Source organism: Balaenoptera musculus, chromosome 10, assembly GCF_009873245.2.
Source record: "Balaenoptera musculus isolate JJ_BM4_2016_0621 chromosome 10, mBalMus1.pri.v3, whole genome shotgun sequence".
Classification (NCBI taxonomy): Eukaryota; Metazoa; Chordata; class Mammalia; order Artiodactyla; family Balaenopteridae; genus Balaenoptera; species Balaenoptera musculus.
This window is the reverse complement of record NC_045794.1, coordinates 88,797,394-88,816,706: the sequence shown is the minus strand read 5'-3', so window position 1 is coordinate 88,816,706 and position 19,313 is coordinate 88,797,394. Positions and strand designations below refer to the sequence as shown.

The 19,313-nt window shown below is 36.7% G+C and overlaps 1 protein-coding gene across 7 annotated transcripts in view; it reads right to left on the bottom strand.

Moving 5' to 3' along the window:
• RIC8B (RIC8 guanine nucleotide exchange factor B) overlaps window positions 1-19,313 on the bottom strand; it is a 116,025-nt gene that overhangs the window by 35,382 nt on the left and 61,330 nt on the right. For all 7 annotated transcript variants that reach the window (XR_005021503.1, XR_005021504.1, XR_005021506.1 and 4 more), the window contains exons 5-7: window positions 12,567-12,795; window positions 11,721-11,816; window positions 6,353-6,497 (exon numbers count right to left, since the gene is read on the bottom strand). Coding sequence is in view for 2 of the 7 variants with exons in the window: in XM_036865922.1 (XP_036721817.1) it covers window positions 6,353-6,497; window positions 11,721-11,816; window positions 12,567-12,795 (470 nt within the window). In the remaining 5 variants the exon portion in view is untranslated. The remainder of the gene's footprint in view (window positions 1-6,352; window positions 6,498-11,720; window positions 11,817-12,566; window positions 12,796-19,313) is intronic.

Here is a 19,313-nt window from a genome sequence, read left to right as displayed (position 1 = left end):
ACTGAACCCGTGTCCCCTGCATTGGGAGCACGGAGTTTTAACCACTGGACCACCAGGAAAGTCCTGCTGTTATACCTTTGTAAAGCAAAAAATACGATGTTACCACCTTCCTGGATAAAACCTCTAAAATCTCCCCGAAAGGCTAAAGCTCAAGTTCTAAAACAGGGCCTAAAGGAATCTTCATTTTGTCGCACCTGCCTTCTTTCCCAAACTCATCTCCTATTACTCCTGTGCATTGTGGGTTCCTCACACTTTGAACTAGTCTCTTTTCTGTACATACCAATGCTGCTTTCCACTCCTCTGTTCTCTTAGGTGAAGACTTTCTCTGACTTTCTCTACACCAACCAATCACTCTTCCAGGTTGCTGCAGTACCTGGCACATTCCTCTCATATGGTGCTTACCATAGTATCCTACAATTATTCCTTTGTATGGAGAAGTCCACAAGACACTGTATTCACCACACTGAATTCACAGACAGCACAAATATTTGGCCTTTCATTAAACATTTATGGGGTACCTACTATCTGTAAGATACTTTGTTGAAACACTGGGGATCCAAAGATGAAGACAAGATTTCTGACCTAAAGAAACTCAATGTCTAGAATAAAAGTTTGATAAACAAAAAGTTACAACATAGCAAATGTCAAAAGTATTAACAGAGATAAGTAAAAATGGTACAAAGCAGAGAATGATGAACTCTACCTCAGATGATCTTCACACAGATGATGCTTAAGGTGATCTTCAAGAATACATAAAGCTCACTATGCTAACAAAGATGGGAGAGGCATTCCATGCAAAAGGAACAGCATCTGCAAAGCTATGGAGATATGCCAAGGAACAGTGCAGTATAATCATGCAAAAGTAAAGAATTTAGTATGATTAAGCAGAAAGTGCCGGGTAGGGAGTGGATTTAGGATACACTATAGAGGTAGGCCATGGAGGTAAAATTTAGATTTTACCATGTAGGTGACAGGGAGTCACTGAAAGTTTTATAAGGGGGAATGACAATATTATATATGTATTTTAGAACAGTCCTTTTCTTAGCCCTGTGTAAGACAGAAGGAAGAAAACCTGACCAGAAACAGAGGGATAGGATTATTTTAGTAGTTTATTAAGAGAGACACAGATTTGGAAATCCCCCCAAAGCAGGCTGAAGCAGAAGCCAAGTGAGGGGAAGAGAAGCAATGCAAAGTGAAGATGAGGCCAGAGAGAGCTTTACGGAATGCTAGCAAGTCGATGTGGACAAAGATACGAGTTAGCAACTCAGACTGAAAAGAATGAACAGAGAGGTAGGTCAAAGGAAATCTAAGGGTGTGTTGTAGCACAGAAAAAATGACAGTGGTCAATAGTGTCAACTGTTAAGAGAGATGTCATATGATAAAGACTAAAAAATACACATTCCTTTTGAAAATTAGTTAATTTGTGACCTTCCTGAAAGCATTTTCAGTGGCATCTGGGGAGTGCGGAATGGTGGAAAAGCCTTACTTGCAGCAAGTTGAAGCCTGAGTGGGTAGTGAAGATACTGAAAAGAACAAATCAGTCTTTCAAGATGTTAACATGTGAAGGACAGTGACATGAAGATGTATATAGATTGAGGAAAACATAGGGAGAGTTGACAAACAAAAGAACAGAAGGTAACAACTGATGAAGCAAGTCTTCTGAGAAGACAGGAAGGGAAAAGATCATCAGGAGAGGGAGACTGCTTAGCTCCAAGCTAAAGAGACACCTATTCCTCTGAGACTGAAATAAATGAGACAAAAGTAAGTGTATAACAGTGTGGGGCTATGTGCTGACAGAGTTCAAGCCTTATTTATCTCTGCAACTCAGCTCCTTCCCTACCACAATGCCTAGCACACACTGGGAATTAATAAATGTGTTAAAAGGTAGGGGCTGGGGAGGAGGGGAGTACCCCACAAAGGCAGGGGGTTGTTTTACAAATTATTTTCTTTTGTTAAACTATGTAAGGCTTGTCTTTAGGACCCCTTATAAAGTACACAATTTGCAGGGCAGGTTATAAAAATTTAGTTTTGTCAGCACTCAACAAAACAAGTCAGTAGCACGAGCACAAGTTAACCTGTGGGTCGCTATCAGTTGGAGATGTAGTTTAGCCTGGCACAGATGGCACTTGGACGGCTTTTTCTGTGCCAAGTCTTCCATAAAATTTTGGTCTTTGTATCTTGCCCCATTTCAATTTTCCTTTTTAATCTTGTCTCTGTGTTCCTAACCCAATTTGATTGCTGTTTGCTGTCTCTGCTTAGTGGTCTGAACTTTGTGCCTTGGTCATGGTACCTTAACTTTCAAACTCAGCTTTGAACATCTTTAAGAGGAAAGTTCAGTCACTCTGATAAATTATCTTAAATTTATTTCATTTTGATATAATCTGCCTCCAAACCCAACCCAAACTCTAAAATCTGATGACTTATGAGTTGAATATGGACTACAAAATTTTTTGGCGGGTGGGGGGCAGAACGTTTTAAATTAGAATTAGTTGACAGCATTTAAAAACTCTCCTGAAAAATCTGGGTGGTTTGGTAACACTGGCCACATGCTCCTTCATGGTAACAATCAGCTGGAGCTAAATAGCAGCAAGGTCCCTTTTCCAGTCTTCCACATTCCCCTGTTCCTCCACTCCCAACCCACAATCTCCCCAACAATTAGCTAAGTGTCAGTTTTCATTTATCATCTTACGTTCCGTTCATTTGACTTACTTTATTACCAGCCTGGCACTTTGTAGGCATCTGAGTTTGTAATCCTTGATAAAGAAAGTAAATAATATGAGGGCAAAGACCTTGCTTATCTTGTATACCTTTGTATTCCCAGGGTCTAGCTCAAAAAGTATTTGTTGAATAAGCAAGCTTTTATTTCAGAAGAATACTTTTACTATTAAATCAAACTAAAAGGAAAAGCAGACGAATATATATAGAATTGTTAAAGATCAGATGAAAAAGATACAATTTTGCTAATATGGGTTTGGGGCTCAAAGTTAGGACTATGACACCGCAAATACTGGGTCCCAGGGGGAACAAAGCTAACCATTTCAAATTAAAAACAATTAACAGATTCATTTATCAATGTATATACCATATTTGTTACGACACCAACTCATCAGTAAGGTGATTGATTATATTTATATATATAATTTATGTATTTAGATATATAAAATTATTTAGATATATATTTAGATATGTAGTTTATGTATTTAGGTATGTAATATATATTTAGATATGTAATTACGGAAGAAATAAACTTTCTTTTTCCCCTCTTAAAAACTTTACATGTACACAAGAAATGCATGCTCATTGTAGAAAAATTATACAATACAGAGAACTAAAAAAAGTCACCAGTCATTCTACCACTTAGAGGTAACAATGGATAAGATTTTGATGTATTTATATTTTGATAAATACTTTTTAATGAATAGATACACATGTGTGGTTTAGATTTACATGTATATATGTGTGTGTGTGTATATGATCATACTTTAAATACAGCTAATTTCTGATCTCAGTAAAATCGATTTAATTCAGCCAGTATTTGCAGACTACTATATGCAAGGCACTATTCCAGTCAATTTCAAGATGTAATATCTTTTTTCATAGTCATAAAATAACTGAATTGTTTAAAAGAGCAGATGTTAAATAAACTAGTCTATGAGAACAGTTGAAGATAATTACAGTTGACCCTTGAACAACACAGGGGTTAGGGGTGATGGCCCTCCATGCAGTTGAATATCCTCCTATAACTTTACAGTTGGCCCTCCATATTTGCTGTTCCACATCCGTGGATTCAACTGACTATGGATTGCGTAGTACTGTAGTACATATTTATCAAAAAAGAATCTGCATGTAAGTGGACCTGGGCAGTTCAAACCCATGTTGTTCAAGGGTCAATTGTATTATGAGAGGAAATATGGCAGAATGGAAAGACAGCTCAACTGCATGAGCTTGGATAAGACCCTAGCCTCATTTATGACACTGAAATAATAATAATGTTTACCTTAGAGAGTCCTTATGAGAATTAAATGAGATTATGGCATAGAATGTTTGGCACATGAATACATAATAGTTGTGTTTATTATCATTGTAATGATATTGATCAAATTATGTTGCTAATATACCATCTTAACAGTAACTGAAGTGGTTGTACCAATTAGTCAGAAATGAAGTTTAAGAATTCAATGAATGCAACTGAATAACAAAAAACCCCAAATAATACGATTAAAAATTAGGCAAAGGACCTGAATAGACACTTTTCCAAAGGCATACAGATGGCCAACAGGTACATGAAAAGGTGCTCAATGTCAATAATCATCAGGGAAATGCAAGTCAAAACCACAATGAGAGATCACCTCACACCTATTAGGATGGCTTTTATCAAAAAACAAGAGATAACAAGTGCTGGCAAGGATGTGGCAAAGATGGAACCCTTGTGCACTGTTAGTGGGAATGTAAATTGGTGCAGCTACTATGGAAAACACTACGGAGGTTACTAAAAAAATTAAATATAGAACTACAATATAATCCAGCATCCCACTTCTGGGTATATATCCAAAGGAAATGAAATCAGAATCCCTATGAGATATCTCAACTCTCATGTTCATTGCAGCATTACTCACAATAGCCAAGATATGGAAACAAGCTAAGTGCCTATCAACAGATGAATAGATAAAGGAGGTGTGTGTGTGTGTATATGCATGCACGTGTGTGCACGCACGCACACACACACACACAGTTGACCCTTAAGGAATGCTAGGGTTAGGGACGCCTACCCTTTATGCAGTCGAAAATCTGTGTATAATTTGATCGTCTGATCTCTGATTCTGTGGCTCCACATCCACAGATCCAACTGTGGGTCCAACCTACCATGGATCATGCAGTACTGTAGTGTGTATTTACTGAAAAATATCCATATCTAAGTGAAGCCGAGCAGTTCAAACTTGTGTTGGTCAAGGGTCAACTGTATATAAAATCAATATTATTCAGCCATGACAAAGGAAATCCTACTATTTACAACAACATGGATGAACCTAGAGAACATTATGCTAAGTGAATAAGCCAGACAAAGGCAAATACTGTAGATCTCACTTATATGTAGAATCTGAAAAAAAAAAATCAAACTCATAGAAACAGAGAGTAGAACAGTGGTTACCAGGGAACAGAGGGTAGAGAAACAGGGAGATCTGGTCAAAGGGTACAAGTTATAAGATGAATAAGTTCAGTTATAAGATTAATAAGTTCTGGGGATCTAATATACAGCATGATGACTATAGTTAATAATACTTTATACACTTGAAATTTGCTAAGAGAGTAAATATTAAGTGTTCTCACACCACACACACACACACACACACACACACACACACACACACACACACGTAACTATGTGAGGTGGTGAATGTGTTAATTAACCTGACTGTGGTAATCATTTCACAATGTATATGTGTATCAAATCATCATGTTGTATACTTTAAATATATATAATTTTATTTGTCAATCATACCTCAATAAAGCTGGCAGGAGAGAAAAGAATTCAACTGACTGAAGATTTTGAGAGACGTGAGTGAAGTTTTTCACTTCTAAGTTATCTCTCTCACAAAACTAGGGTACTTAAAAAAGTGTAATATAAAATCTGCTTAGTTGGGACTTTTACACTAGTACTTTTATAAACTAGGAGATGCAGAAAGAAATAGTAAGAATATCTGAATAACTTGGTTAAAGTTCCTTGTTTGGAGAGCTTTTGTAGAGCAAAATAATCCATATAATTTAAGGAAATATTTTAAATTGTTAGATGTATCTCAGAAGACAATCACTTTATACATACTTGTAAAATAGTATTTATTATAGTATAGTTACTTTTTAGTTTCTCTCTACTTCTGTCTTACCCTCATCTCAAGGGTAAGAGGTTTATCTTATGCATTTATTGATTAAAGAACTTAATGAAGAAACCAAAACTCCTATAGCTTTAATTCCAAGAGGAATTAAAAAGTGGAACTAACCCAGGCCTTTGCCTGGTTATCAAAATATTAGCACCTGAATTACTTAAGCAGATTTTTCAGAATGGCTCCAGGTCCTGACTCATCAAGATTAAGAAGCCTGGGTTAAGGAGACAGAAGGCAAAGTTTAAACAGGAGCGTGTTTGGTAGTGTATCTGCCTGCATGTCTCAATGAATTCAGAAGCATGTAGAAAATGCTTTTAAATTATTAATTTTTATTATCTGCTCAAGGCCTCTAATGGAACAGATAGAGAATAAGCTCTGAAAAGAGTGGAATGAGATGGCCACTAATAACAGAAACATTTCTCAAATTCCCTCAGAAAGATGAAAAAGTAGAGGGCAAAGAGAGTTTAACCTACCTCTCTCTTTGCAAAGGACAAAAAGGAATTCAGCAGCAATTTGCTTGACTCCCAGGTCAACGTGTGTCATGAGGCGCACCAGCTTATTTCTCACAGTTGAGCCAACTTCAGGTCGATTTGTCACATCCCTCAGTGGTGGTAAAACCTAATGGCACAAATGCAAAACCATCATCAATCGTTTAAGTATTAGAGTAAGCGAGAATGGTACCAACCGAGCTTAGTTTTGTAAGAGTAGAAAAAACATTAAAAAATAAATAGGTTTACTTCCAAATAGAATAAAGCTAAACAAAAAACAAACCTCAAATAATTTCATGCCTGTAATGAAATTTCATTTGAAGTGAAACATCTCTTCACTGTACCACCATGATATATTCAAACCCATTCCTGAGTTTTTACTCATCTCAGCACCTGGAATGCCCCTGCTGCCTCTATCAAAATCCATGTTAAAGTCTGGGTCAAATTTCTCTTTCTTCCTTAATACCCTGACTCATATTGATTTTTCCCTTCTTTTAATTCCTGCAGCATTTTCATTATTTACTAAAAAAACCCAAAAACCCTGTACATATGTTTTCTAGTTGTTTTATTTTATAATAAAATGGTTATTAATTATTGAGTACTTCCTATGTGCTAGTTGCTGTAATAGATGATATGCATACATTCTCTATAATCAACCCTCACAGGAACCTTGCAAAGGAGGTAGTAACATCACTATCATCCCTATTTTATAGACTGATCCTCAGAGGGATTACATAACTTGCTTGGTTTATCTGTTTGTTTGCTCACTCACTCACCCATCCATGCATCCACCCAGACCCCTCCTCTTTTGGTTCTCCACACTGGTTGCTTCATCTTAGCCTCTGTGCCAGTTCTCTTTTATCCTTTTGTTTTTAAGTGCTGGAATATTCAAGGGTTAAGTTCTTGGGAAACATTTCTTTACTATTTTCACTCTCTATTGGTGATCTCATCCAGTTTTACGGCTTTGTATGGTCTCTATTTACTGATAACTCCCTAAAGTATACGTCTATCTTGATTTCTTCCATGACCTCCAGACTTTTATAGGCTTCTCAAATTTAGCATGTCCTAAGCAGAATATTGAAGCGCCCAACAAAGCTGTTCCTTCTACAGTTTTCCATCTCATTAAATAGCAAGTCTGTTCTTCCAACTATTTACTGCAAACACCTTGGAAACAGCCTTGATTCCTCTCTTTCACATCCCACATCCAATCCATCAGCAAATTATTCTGGCTCTACCTTTGAATTATATCCATAACCCAACCACTTCTCACTATCTCCTCTAGTATTACCAAATTCAAGCTACCAATATTTCTCATCTGAACTATTACCACAGTCTCCTAAGTCATCCCTGCTTCCATCCTGGTCCTTCTATGATCTATTCTCTACATAGCAGCTAGGATGATCCTTTGAAAGTCAGATCATGTCATTCCTCTTCTCAAAGTCCTCCAGTTCCCATGGCTTCTCATCTCACTCACAGTAAAAGACGAGGTCCTTCCAAATTCCTTAGGTTTCACATAATGTGGCTTCCTGCTACTTTTCTGACTTAATTTCTATTATATTCCTTGCTTACACTGCTATAGTCTCACAAACCTCCATGGAACTCCTTATACTCACCGAGCACTTTCCTACCTCATGGTTTTTGCATTAGCTGCTCCTTCTGCCCAGAAACTCTTTTTCTGGAAACTGGCTTGGCTCATTCCCTTACTTTCTTCAGGTCTCTGTTCAAATGTCATTTATAGGAAGACATTCCCTGACCACCCTATATAATTAACCTTCAGCATTCTCTTTTTTTTATCCCCCTCCCTCTGCTTTAATCTTCCTCATAGCACTTATCACCACCTAACAGTATATATTTCTTTCTTTATTGTCTGCCTTTTTCCACAAGTCAGTTCCATGGGGGCAGGGATTTCTTTCTGTTTTGTGTACCGCTCTCAGTGCCCGGCATATTACAGGTTTCAATAAATATTTGATGATTGAAGGAAGAATGAATTAATTCAAGTAACTTTTTAAAAGTGCCTTCTATAAGCTAGGCACTATGCTAGGAAATGAAGATAGACACAAAGTCAAATTATAATTTACTATACCAGACTCTTTATGTGTATGTATATTATTTTTTATTTAATCCATTCAGCTGACTTCCTTCCTTCCTTATCTCTTTCTATACTGAGTGCCTACCATGTATCAGGAGGTACTGGGGGCCCTGGAGATACAGCTGTGAAAAAAACCCAGAAACTAAATCTCAGAAAAACTGAGTAATCTGCCCAAAGTGTTTATAGAATCCATGTTTCAATATCTCTGGTAGGATAGAACAAAATTCTCTTTGTGCCCAGTAGGCACAAAGTAATTGCACAATAAATTCTTATTATTTGATTCAGCCAACCATACTGAGTTTATCTCCCATTTCTAGAGGAATGAGACATGTAACAAATGATTTCATGTGGTATGTACCTACAGTTCCAGAGTACAGTATCTATTAGTAAAGGTTATTGCACAAAAATTCTCTTAGCTATGTTTTGGGTTCCTTAAGTTTTTGAAGTGAAATTTTGTAGTTTTTATTGTTACATATCATGCCCAAACTGCATATGTATGGAGCATTTCTATTTCCCCCCAAATACTACCCTCCATTAAATTTTTTCTTTTCTTTGAGAAATCTTGTCCAGTTCCTCTTTCAAATCCATAGAATCTTCATCTCTTCTATTAGCCTCTCCAGATGAATCCAACCTGAATCAGTAATTTCTACCATCTGTTCTCTTTCTACCTGCCCAAATACTGAATACTCAAGACCAATTTACTTTGGGTACGCACAAGTTGGATTTAATCAGGTATTAACTATGGGGCACAATAATTAATTAGCCATGGTTCCATTTACACTATTATCAAAGTTAATCATCTGTTACTTTAAGTTCTGCCCTTCTTGATCCTCATAGTCTATAGTGCATCTTCCTCAGAAGGAAAGTTGATTTCTGTATTGTGCCTTGTATCTTTCTTTAGTTGTCTTTTACTTGTCATGTCTCCTTCTTTATCTGTACTGTAGTATTTCTTTGAGGATAAGGAGTGGGTCTCACAATCTTTTGTATCTACATAATGTATAGTCCAAGACCTTCATATAAATAATCTATTTAACAAACAGATTTTGGGGGGGCTATCCTGGTTAGAGATGGCAAAATCTAAACAGTTTAGTTGAACGTGGATCTCCTCTGTGAAAAAGCTAAAATATAGAACACAAAGTATTTTCATTTATTATTCTCCACCAAGTCCTCCTAGTCATGATAGAATGTCTTAAAATAATCAAACTTGGAAATGACCTTAATTCATCAATTAACTAATTTATTTTGCTTAAATGATTATTCATGCTTTGATGGTAGCTAGTCTTCCAATAGACTATAAATTCTTCAAAGATAAGAGTCCCTACTTTCTAATTTCTCCTTATCAGCAATATCTATTAATGTGCTCTACACACAGTAAAGTGCTTATTAAATCTTGACCATAAACATATGGGGGAAAATGAACCTAGTTAATTTATTAAGAGAAATTCTATATGGCAATAAATGAACAATGAGGTGAATGGTGGTACCATGTAGTGAATGAGGAAAGAAGGGGAAGACAGAGGGTGGGGAGGGATGGGAAATCAAGAGATTAGTTTGGGATACGTTAAACTTAAGATACCTACTACACATCCAAGGGGAGGAGATGAGTAGGCAGTATGTTATATAAGTCTGGAGCTTAGGGGACAGGTCAAGAGTAGAGATAGAAATTTGCGAGTCATCAGTGAATAGATGACTTTCAAAACCATGACTGTTGAATGAGACCAACAAGAGAGTAGAAATGGAGACAAAGATAATATTGCCTTGGGGACCTCAAACACTGCAAAGAAGAAGTTCCCTGTTGTGTCCTAGACACCAAGTGAAGAAGGTACTTCAAGTAGTAGAGAATACTTAATTACATCAAAATGTTACAGGGGAATAAAAAAAAGATTTGAGAACTATTAGATTTCGCAATATCGGGTTGATGATGTTTGACAAACACCTTTGTAGTAGAATGAAAAGCATGAAAACCTAATTACAGTGGGTTCGGAAGAGAATCAAAATTAGTAAAAAGAAGAGAGCGGGTGAGCACAGAAAACTGTCCTGAGGAACACTGCATAAAGAAGAGAAGAGAAATGGAGAGGCAGCTTGAGAAGTGGGATTAAGGGAAGGTTTTTCTGCTTTTAAGATGGAAGATGTGTTTGGGTGCAGACAAAAACGATCCAGTACATTAAAAAAAAAAAAAAAAAGATTAATGTAAGAAGAAAGAGAGGGAGTAAATACAGGAGCAAAGTTCTTGAGGTGAGAGGGAAAGGTATCCAGGATACGAGTGCAGAGGCTGGCCACAGAAGGAAGCAGGGACAATTCATCCCTTGTGATAGAGGGGGGAGACAAAGGACATGGGGGTACAGATAGATGCAGACAGACAGTAGATGCAGAGGCAGAAAGATGACTTCTTACCATGAACTCCAACTACTACCATCTTACTCCGAACCTTCATCATCAGCTCTCTTTTGGGCTGGTCTCCTCACATCTACTCACACTCCTTTAGTCTATCTTATATATAGTAGCCAGAATATCTTTAAATATAAATGAGGTCACATCACGTCCCTTCTCAGAACAGTCCAATGCTCTCCCTTCTCACTTAGAAGAAAATCAAAAGTCCTATACAACCTTACGTTATTTGGTTCTTGCTTACCTCTTTTACTTCATCTACCACTCTCCCCCTCGCACAATGTTCTCTAGCCTTCTTGCTTTTCCTTAAGCATACCAAAGCATCCTCTCATCCAGGGACTTTGAAGTCATTCTGTCTGGTACACTCCTCTTCTAGAATATTCACAGAACTATTCTCAGAGAATATCCTCTTCCAGATATTCTCAAAGATCCTTTCCTTACTTATCCAAGTTTCTGCTCAAATGTCATTTCCTCAGAGAGGCTCTCCCTTATTCCCTTAAGTTTTCCCTTCCCCTGTATCTTTCTTCTGAACACTTATCACCACTTGCCATTGTATCATACATTTATTTGTTTACTTTTTGTCCCCCTACAATAAGGGAAACTCCACAAAGCAAAGACTTCATGTGTATTTCAATGCTTAGAATACAGCACACAGATCTCAATAAACATTTGTTGAGTAAATGAATGAATGAGTCAAAAAAATAGACAGGGTCACTTATTTGTGGATTAGGAAGATTTCAAAGATTTAACACTAACTTTTTTGAGTTTCTGATATTCTGAAAGGAAACGACTGTGAAAGAATTCGACTCATTAATTTTATGTTAAAAAACACATATAAGATTAACTTTGAGATGTTAATATGCATTAAACAGTTACCTGATCTTTGAGAAATTTTCTGATGTTTCGATGGGCTCGGGAACATTCTGTTAATAAGCTGAGAACTGGAGTTAGACCCTCTCTATAGCTGCTTCCCTACAAAGAAAACCATACATGCTGCATTAGTTTAGTTTCTAACAGTTTACTTTTCTTCATATAACTGAGTATATTAATACTCTTTTTTTGAGAGGGATACACTTTGTTACCAAAGCTGTACACAAACTATTTTTAAAATTATTTTCCTAAAAATATTTCCATTTCATTAGTTATCTTCATGTTTACTAATGCCCATTTTTATCCTTCCTGGATTTTTCTACATTTTGTAGGGCCCTCACTGGCTCAGCAAATGGGCTTAAACAAGGCGAAGGTTTTGATGACCAACCCATCCTAGCTTGCTGCCTTTTAATATAGATACTCGACAAAGCAAGTGACAGAAAAGAGAAAATAAGCAGCTTACAACAAATGGAAAGTTGACAATTTTCTTTTAAAGATGTCTTTTAGGTGTTATGGAAAGTAGTTATCATCAAGTTTTGGGGGGAGATAATTTTTACTTCTAGAACTTACAAAATACCTACATAGAAAAGTAATTACTTTTTCCTTTGTTTTCAGGCACTAGTCACAATTTTGGTGTCGCATCAACACAATTTTCAGTTTTAAACAAATAAATTCACTTGGTTTCAGCAATTTATCATTTACTACAGTAAAATGCTTTCCGGAGTATAAATAATTATTCAAGATGTCAGCTATAAAAAAAAAGCTTAGATTCAAAAATCACATCCTGTGATGTCTGTAATGTGTGTACAATTACATTCTTTAGAAGCATCTTCTCAATTTTATCAGTCTTACCTTGTCTATTCTCTTCTCCATAAAACTGAGTAAAACATGAATGGCCTCCATATTCATACCATTGTATACCATGGTATTATTTTTCAAAACTGTTTCTTTCTCAGCTGTTTTATCACTGGGCAGTTCATCTAGTGTCGTTGCTTCTGGGGCTGTTTCTTCATGGGTTAATGGACAAATGAGAACATCCAAACAAGAGACTGGAACATTGCTTAAAAGGTTGACTGCATTGCTGAAAAGCAATTTAAAAAGACAATATTTTAACTTGACTGACTAGTCCTTTAAAACACAAACATAATAAGTTCAGAAGTGACTTTTAGGAGTCAATTAAAATTCTTCTTTTTCAAAATGAGCCTTTAATATTATTTGGCATTTACTGAGTAACAGAAAATAAAGAGAACTGTTTCAAATACACACATGACAAATTAGAAAGAACAGATGTTAAATGGACACACACAATCATATGATGTCATGTCACTTTCTGAAATGCTAAAATAGGAATTAGTGAGCTTTAACACTAGCTCTTTAATTTTATTATGATACAATACTAGCTTTGCAGTTTTTCCTTGGGATTTTAAATCCTTCTGTGGATCCACTGGTGTCTTATTATTCCTTAGATTACAACATAAAGCATTTGAGAAACACTGTATATAAGCAGCTTATCACAGAGGCAACAACATTAAAAACCAAATACTGTAGGATTAAATTTTGTACTTTCTAGATATAGAAATACAATTTTTAGATCATCCCTTATTTCATAAGACATTTGCAGAAAATGGTAAATGGTGTTTTTCTCCTTCTCTTGTCCCCAGATTTCTTTAAAAGAGGCCAACAAAAAAAAAAAAAAAAAAAAAAAGAGGCCAACATAGCTACTTCGAATCTCTATCCCCCTAGGCCTTTCTTTCTATGTATTAATGAAATAACGAGCCTGGGATGCGCACCAGTAGGGGGAACCCAAACCTTGTATTTTTTGGTATTCCCTAAAAATCTTGTTCCGTTGCTCAGTGTATAAGAGATTAAAATTAAAATTGTTAGTGTTTAATTGACACTAACAATTTAAAAATTGGACATGCTCTCAGTTCATATATTTTCCTTCATGCATTATTTCATATTTTTTCTTTTAAAAGGAGAGGTGGTGTTCTGTGCTAACTGGATCTTAAAAGGCTGTGCCTCAGAACTTCCTGATAAACAACAATGGAGAGACAGGCATTACATTTCCTAGTGACAGAGAAGCAGATCTAAAAATAACTGCATCCTGACTAAAAATAAACTCTTGCAAATACAATTTAAAAGTCTAACCACTTGGAAACCAAATTCAGGGCTTAATCTAACTGATGCTGTCTTAATTTAGCCCATAGTAGTTCCTTTTAATTTAGATTATAGTGACACCTTCAAATATAAAACAAAATAAACAACAACAAAACAGAAATAAAATACAAAATATTTTCTCTCCTTTACCCTGAAGTGTGGCTGCATTTCCCCAAGAATGAATATTTCTTTTCTTTCTTTTTATATTACGGGAAAAAAATTCATAAGAACTCAAAGTTGAAAAAGTAGACAATGGAGAACAATAACTGGTAATGTAAAGGGCACCAAAAAATCAGAACCAAGAACAAAAATAATTTAACAAGTCCTATAAGTGAATGGTTCCTGGTAAAATACAAGTTATTTGGTTGTCCCCACTAAGAATCTACTGCTGCTGCTGCTGCTATTACTACTACTACTATTCAACAAAGTCTCTAATTTTGATTATTTGTAAATAATCGCAATTGGCTGAAATACGATGCTTTTCCCTCAAACTTTCCTTTTAAAAGTTTTGCAAACATCTGTAGTTCCTTATCTATAGATAAAAATATTGCACTTCTGACTTAAGCATTTGGAAACGGTTATTAAATATCATAGATTCACTGGGGTTAAAACAAAAAATAATAGAACTCTACGTTAGAATTACTTTCTAAAACTGTAAAAGCCACTTTGAAATGTTAGTTTTTTTTCAACACATAGAGCAATAGGCTGGAGTCCACCAGTAGTATGATTCTCTGAATCTACCATAGAGACCACACTGAAAAGTTTAAGGCAATGCATTTCATTACAATGGAATGCTTCCCTTTAAATTCATTTAAAATAAGCAGTTTCCAGGAACTTCGTAAATTTAAGAAACCAAATGTAGAGTTTGATTCAACAAATATTTGGAGGTTTTAGGCTTTTCAAGAAAAGTTCCCATTTTCTCGTTTCTTATTAAACAACTGGGTTCCCAAACAACTACAAAATTAATTTTCTGGCTCACTGTGTTTGAGCTATTCTTTTTAAGTAAGGAAAGCCAGCTTTTTGAGCTGTCACTTCTCTGACAGTTTTATTTGTGGTAGAAGAGTGTATGAAATTCTCCAGCTACCAGGAAGTCAGTGACTATGCACAGATCCGCACAATGGTGTTTGCATTCCTACTCCAGGGGGTAGAAATACTGTGTATATTACTCTCCCCTTTTCAGCTTCCTAGAGATCATTAATCACTGGGACATGACATCCTCCCACTCATACTCCCAGCCCCCTCCTGATATGCAGATTCAAAAGCAGGGCCTATTTAGAGCTCCTTAATGCTCTGATTAAAGCCTTGATAGTTGTGGGAGAAGGAAGGCAACCTAAAATCCAGGCCTGTATCAACTGAGGGGCTAAACATAATTTAATACCAGATGACACTAAGGAGCATGATAACAGTACAAGCAGACCTACAGCTGTTGGCAAACTTTCCTGGTCAAATGTATCTTCTTTACATTTGGGGCTCACATATCGTTTTTCATGGCTGGAAAATCTACTTAAATGAACCTCAAGATCTCCAAAAGATTTTCACATGTAAATACCTAAGTTTACTTTAGTCTAACTCAGTTCAGTAATTATTTATTAATTACTTATGCCAGGCATTTTTTAGGCAGGTATTACGAAGAAAGCAGAAATAAATCCCTGCCCTTCTGGAGCTTATTTTCTAGCATGTAGAGACAGTCAATTAAATGTAAGCAAACAAAAAAAGTTAATTGAATAGAAGGTGATAAATGGTCTGAGGGTAAAATTCAGGAGGGTAAAACAGGACATGAGAGTTTTAATTTTGAATAGGGTAGTCTGAACAGACCTCACTGAGATGGTGTCATTTAAGCAAAGACTTAAAGGAAGTTAGGGAGTGAGCCCTGTGACTACATGCGGAAAGGGCATTCCAGGAGGAAGGGCAGGAGCAAAGGTCCCAGGGCAGGAGCAGTGGCATGTATGAAGAACTGCAATGAAGTTGGTGTGGCTGAAGCACCACACACAGGGAGAGGAGGGGGACAGGAGCTCAGCTGGGTAACAGGGGGGCCAGACTGGTTTTACAGGCTATTATTACTTTAGTTTTTATCCTGAATGCAATGGGGAACCACTACAGGGTTTGGCATAGTAATATACTCTATCCTTATGTTAAAAGGATCACTCTGGCTACTGTGTTGAGAACAACTAGTAGGACGTCAAAGGTGAGGAAGACCAACCAGTTAGGGTGTTATTATAATAACTCAGGTGAATGAACATGGTGGTAACAGTGCAGTGGTCAGATCTGGATACATTTTGAAGATTTCCTGATAGGCTAGTTGTGGGGTGTGAGAATACAAGGTTCTAGCCTTAGCAAGTGGAAAGCGAGAGTTGCCATAAATTGAAATGGGAAACACTGCAGGAGAAGCAACATTTTAGGGGAAGAGTAAGAGTTTAATCTTGGATATGTTAAGTTTGGAATGTCTGTTATACTTCCAAATGGAGATGTTAACAGGAAGTTAACTGTAAGAGTCGGGAGATCAGGGAGGGAGATCTGGACTAGAGATATAAACCGAGGAGTCATTAGCATGTAGATGGTATTTAAAGACCAAGACTGGATTAGATCAGTAAACGAGTGAGTGTGGATTGAGAGACTATGAGAGATAGGCCTGGGGCACTCTACCACCCAGAGGCTGAGTGGGAGAGGAAGAAATTACAACTAGTGAGGTAGGAGGGAAACCAAGATAGGATGGTATCCTGGAAGAAAGTATATCAGTAAGAATGGAGTGATCACCTGTGGTCAAATGATGTGGACAGATCAAGTAAGATGACAACTGAGAAATGTCCACTGGATTTAGCAACACAGAAGTGACCTTAATAATAGCCATTCTGGTGGAGTAGTGGGACTAAAACCTGAGTAGACTAGATTCAAGAGAGAATAGTAGAAGAATCAGATAGATCCTAGAGGAGGTTTATTGCAAAGCGCAAGAGAAGACTGGAGCAGCAAATCCAGGTGGCAAAGTGTTAACCCACAGGGACCTGGTCATTGTTCTCTAAGTGTGCTGTAGACATAGTCTCATTTCTGTATTTGTCCATGTTTTCTCCTGTTTAGAATGGTCTCATTCTTTAAGATTAGCTCAAGTCTCACTTTATTCTCAACAAATATTTACTATGCCTTGTACTAGATGCTAAGTATACAAAAATAAATAAAATATGCTCCTTTTCCTAAGAGAAGACAGCATAACATAATTTGTAGAGCAATGGGTTGAATTCTAAATTGCCTCCTAGAAAAGTGTGCGTTGGGCAAATTACATGACCTATTCTAGGCCTTGGTGTCCTTAATTCTAAAGTAAAGGGAAATAAATTTATCCCATCAGGTTGATGTGAGGATTAAATGAAAAAAGGCATGCAAAGCACTCTGCCTGGTACATAGTAAATGGCAGCTATTAAGGAGCTTTTGAACAGGAGACATACTATACTATAGGAGGGAACAGCAAATATCTGGAAGAATGAGAGAATATGGTATCTGTGGGGAAATGAAAACAGGTTCCTAAGTCTAAAGCAAAGGACAAGGCCTCTAAAGGACAGGGCCTTAGTAGGCATTAAGACAAAAAAAGTGTATGTGTGAGTAGAGTGGGGAAGGGGGATTATAAAGGGGATTGACATGATGAGATACATGTTACGGCCAAATGGGTTACTGATGACCTTAAACCAGAGTTGTGCTGGCAAAGGAGTAGGTGCAGAAGCCAGAAAAACAAATTTCCCAGATGCCTTTGCAGATCATTAATAAATGCATAGTGACAAAAGAACTTTGCTCTTAATCATAAAGACAGAGGGGAGCCACAAGAGGATTCTAAGCAGAGTTACTTTTTGAAAAACCACTCTGCATGCAGTGGAAAGGATGGACCAATCTGTCAGGTTAGGTAAAATTTTCCCACAGGACAGAGCAGCTTGAGTTTAGAACTGGAGAAAGAAGGTGGTCTGACAGATCTGGGGTTAGGTGCTTGAACACTGGCAAGACAGGACAATTAGGGAGTAGAGAGAGGTGAACCAAATGATGAACCAATGCTTTAGAATAGAGAGGGAAGAAAGGAAACCTTCAGGAGGCTTATAGGTAGGAGAAAAAGGAATCACCAGGGGATCAGAGGTCTGGATGAGGATGGAGAACAGGTAGAGTATGAGTGAGGAAGACTTCCCTCATCATGCTAGACCATAGTGAGCATGTTATCTGAATTCTATTAGCAATTATTATTTGGATAATTAATTTACTGGGAAACTACTCAAAAACTATCTTGTGACATCTCTTCTATTTTTATCTTGATTGTTATTTAACTTTTCAGAATATTCATGTCTTGTTTCCCCATTTATACTCTATTTTCCTCCAGACTATGCACTATGGTGTGGAATCCTTCAAGAACCTAGCACGGTACTCAGCTATAGTTCAGATAATATCTGTTCACCTAGATAATTGTTATTCACAGTGAGAATTAGGTTAAAGAGCTAAGAGCTTTAATAACAAAAAAAAAGAAAAAAACCCTCTCCCCATTCTCTCTAAACTCTCCTTTTTCTGTATACCTATATAAGCTTGTTTATGTTTAACACAACACTCATCAAAACAAGTGCATTTATTCACTTAGCAGCCTCTTTTACCCCCTAGTTGGAGAGCCCTGGAGAAAAAAGATTATACTGTATTCATCTTTGTTGCCTCTAGAGCTCAACGTAGTGCCTGACACATAGTAAGTGCTCAGTTAATAAATATAAACCAAAATGAAATGGTCCAATTTTCAAACATTTATTAGAAGTCTGCCATGTGTAAGACATGCTTACTTTTTTTACATTTTACATTTTGCAATATGTGTATCAAATCAACACACTGTACACCTTAAATGTATACAATGTTATATGTCAATTATGTCTCAATAAAGCTAGAAAAAACAGACATTATGCTTAGCACTGTAATGAGGTGTCATTAGGTACTAAACTGTCCCCTTAAATACGTGAGATAAAATGAACTGGTTTAAACAAAGAACAACAAAAAAAAGCAGGGAGGTAAGTACTTTTTTTTTTTTAATTTTTAAATTTTATTTATTTTTTTATACAGCAGGTTCTTAGTAGTTATCCATTTTATACATTATTAGTGTATATATGTTAATCCCAATCTCCCAATTCATCACACCACCACCCCCCCACCCCCGCCACTTTCCCCCCTTGGTATCCATACATTTGTTCTCTACGTCTGTGTCTCTATTTCTGCCCTGCAAACCAGTTCATCTGTACCATTTTTCTAGGTTCCACATATATGCGTTAATATACGATACTTGTTTTTCTCTTTCTGACTTACTTCACTCTGCATGACAGTCTCTAGGTCCATCCACGTCTCTACAAATGACCCAATTTCGTTCCTTTTTATGGCTGAGTAATATTCCATTGTATATGTGTACCACAACTTCTTTATCCACTTGTCTGTCGATGGGCATTTAGG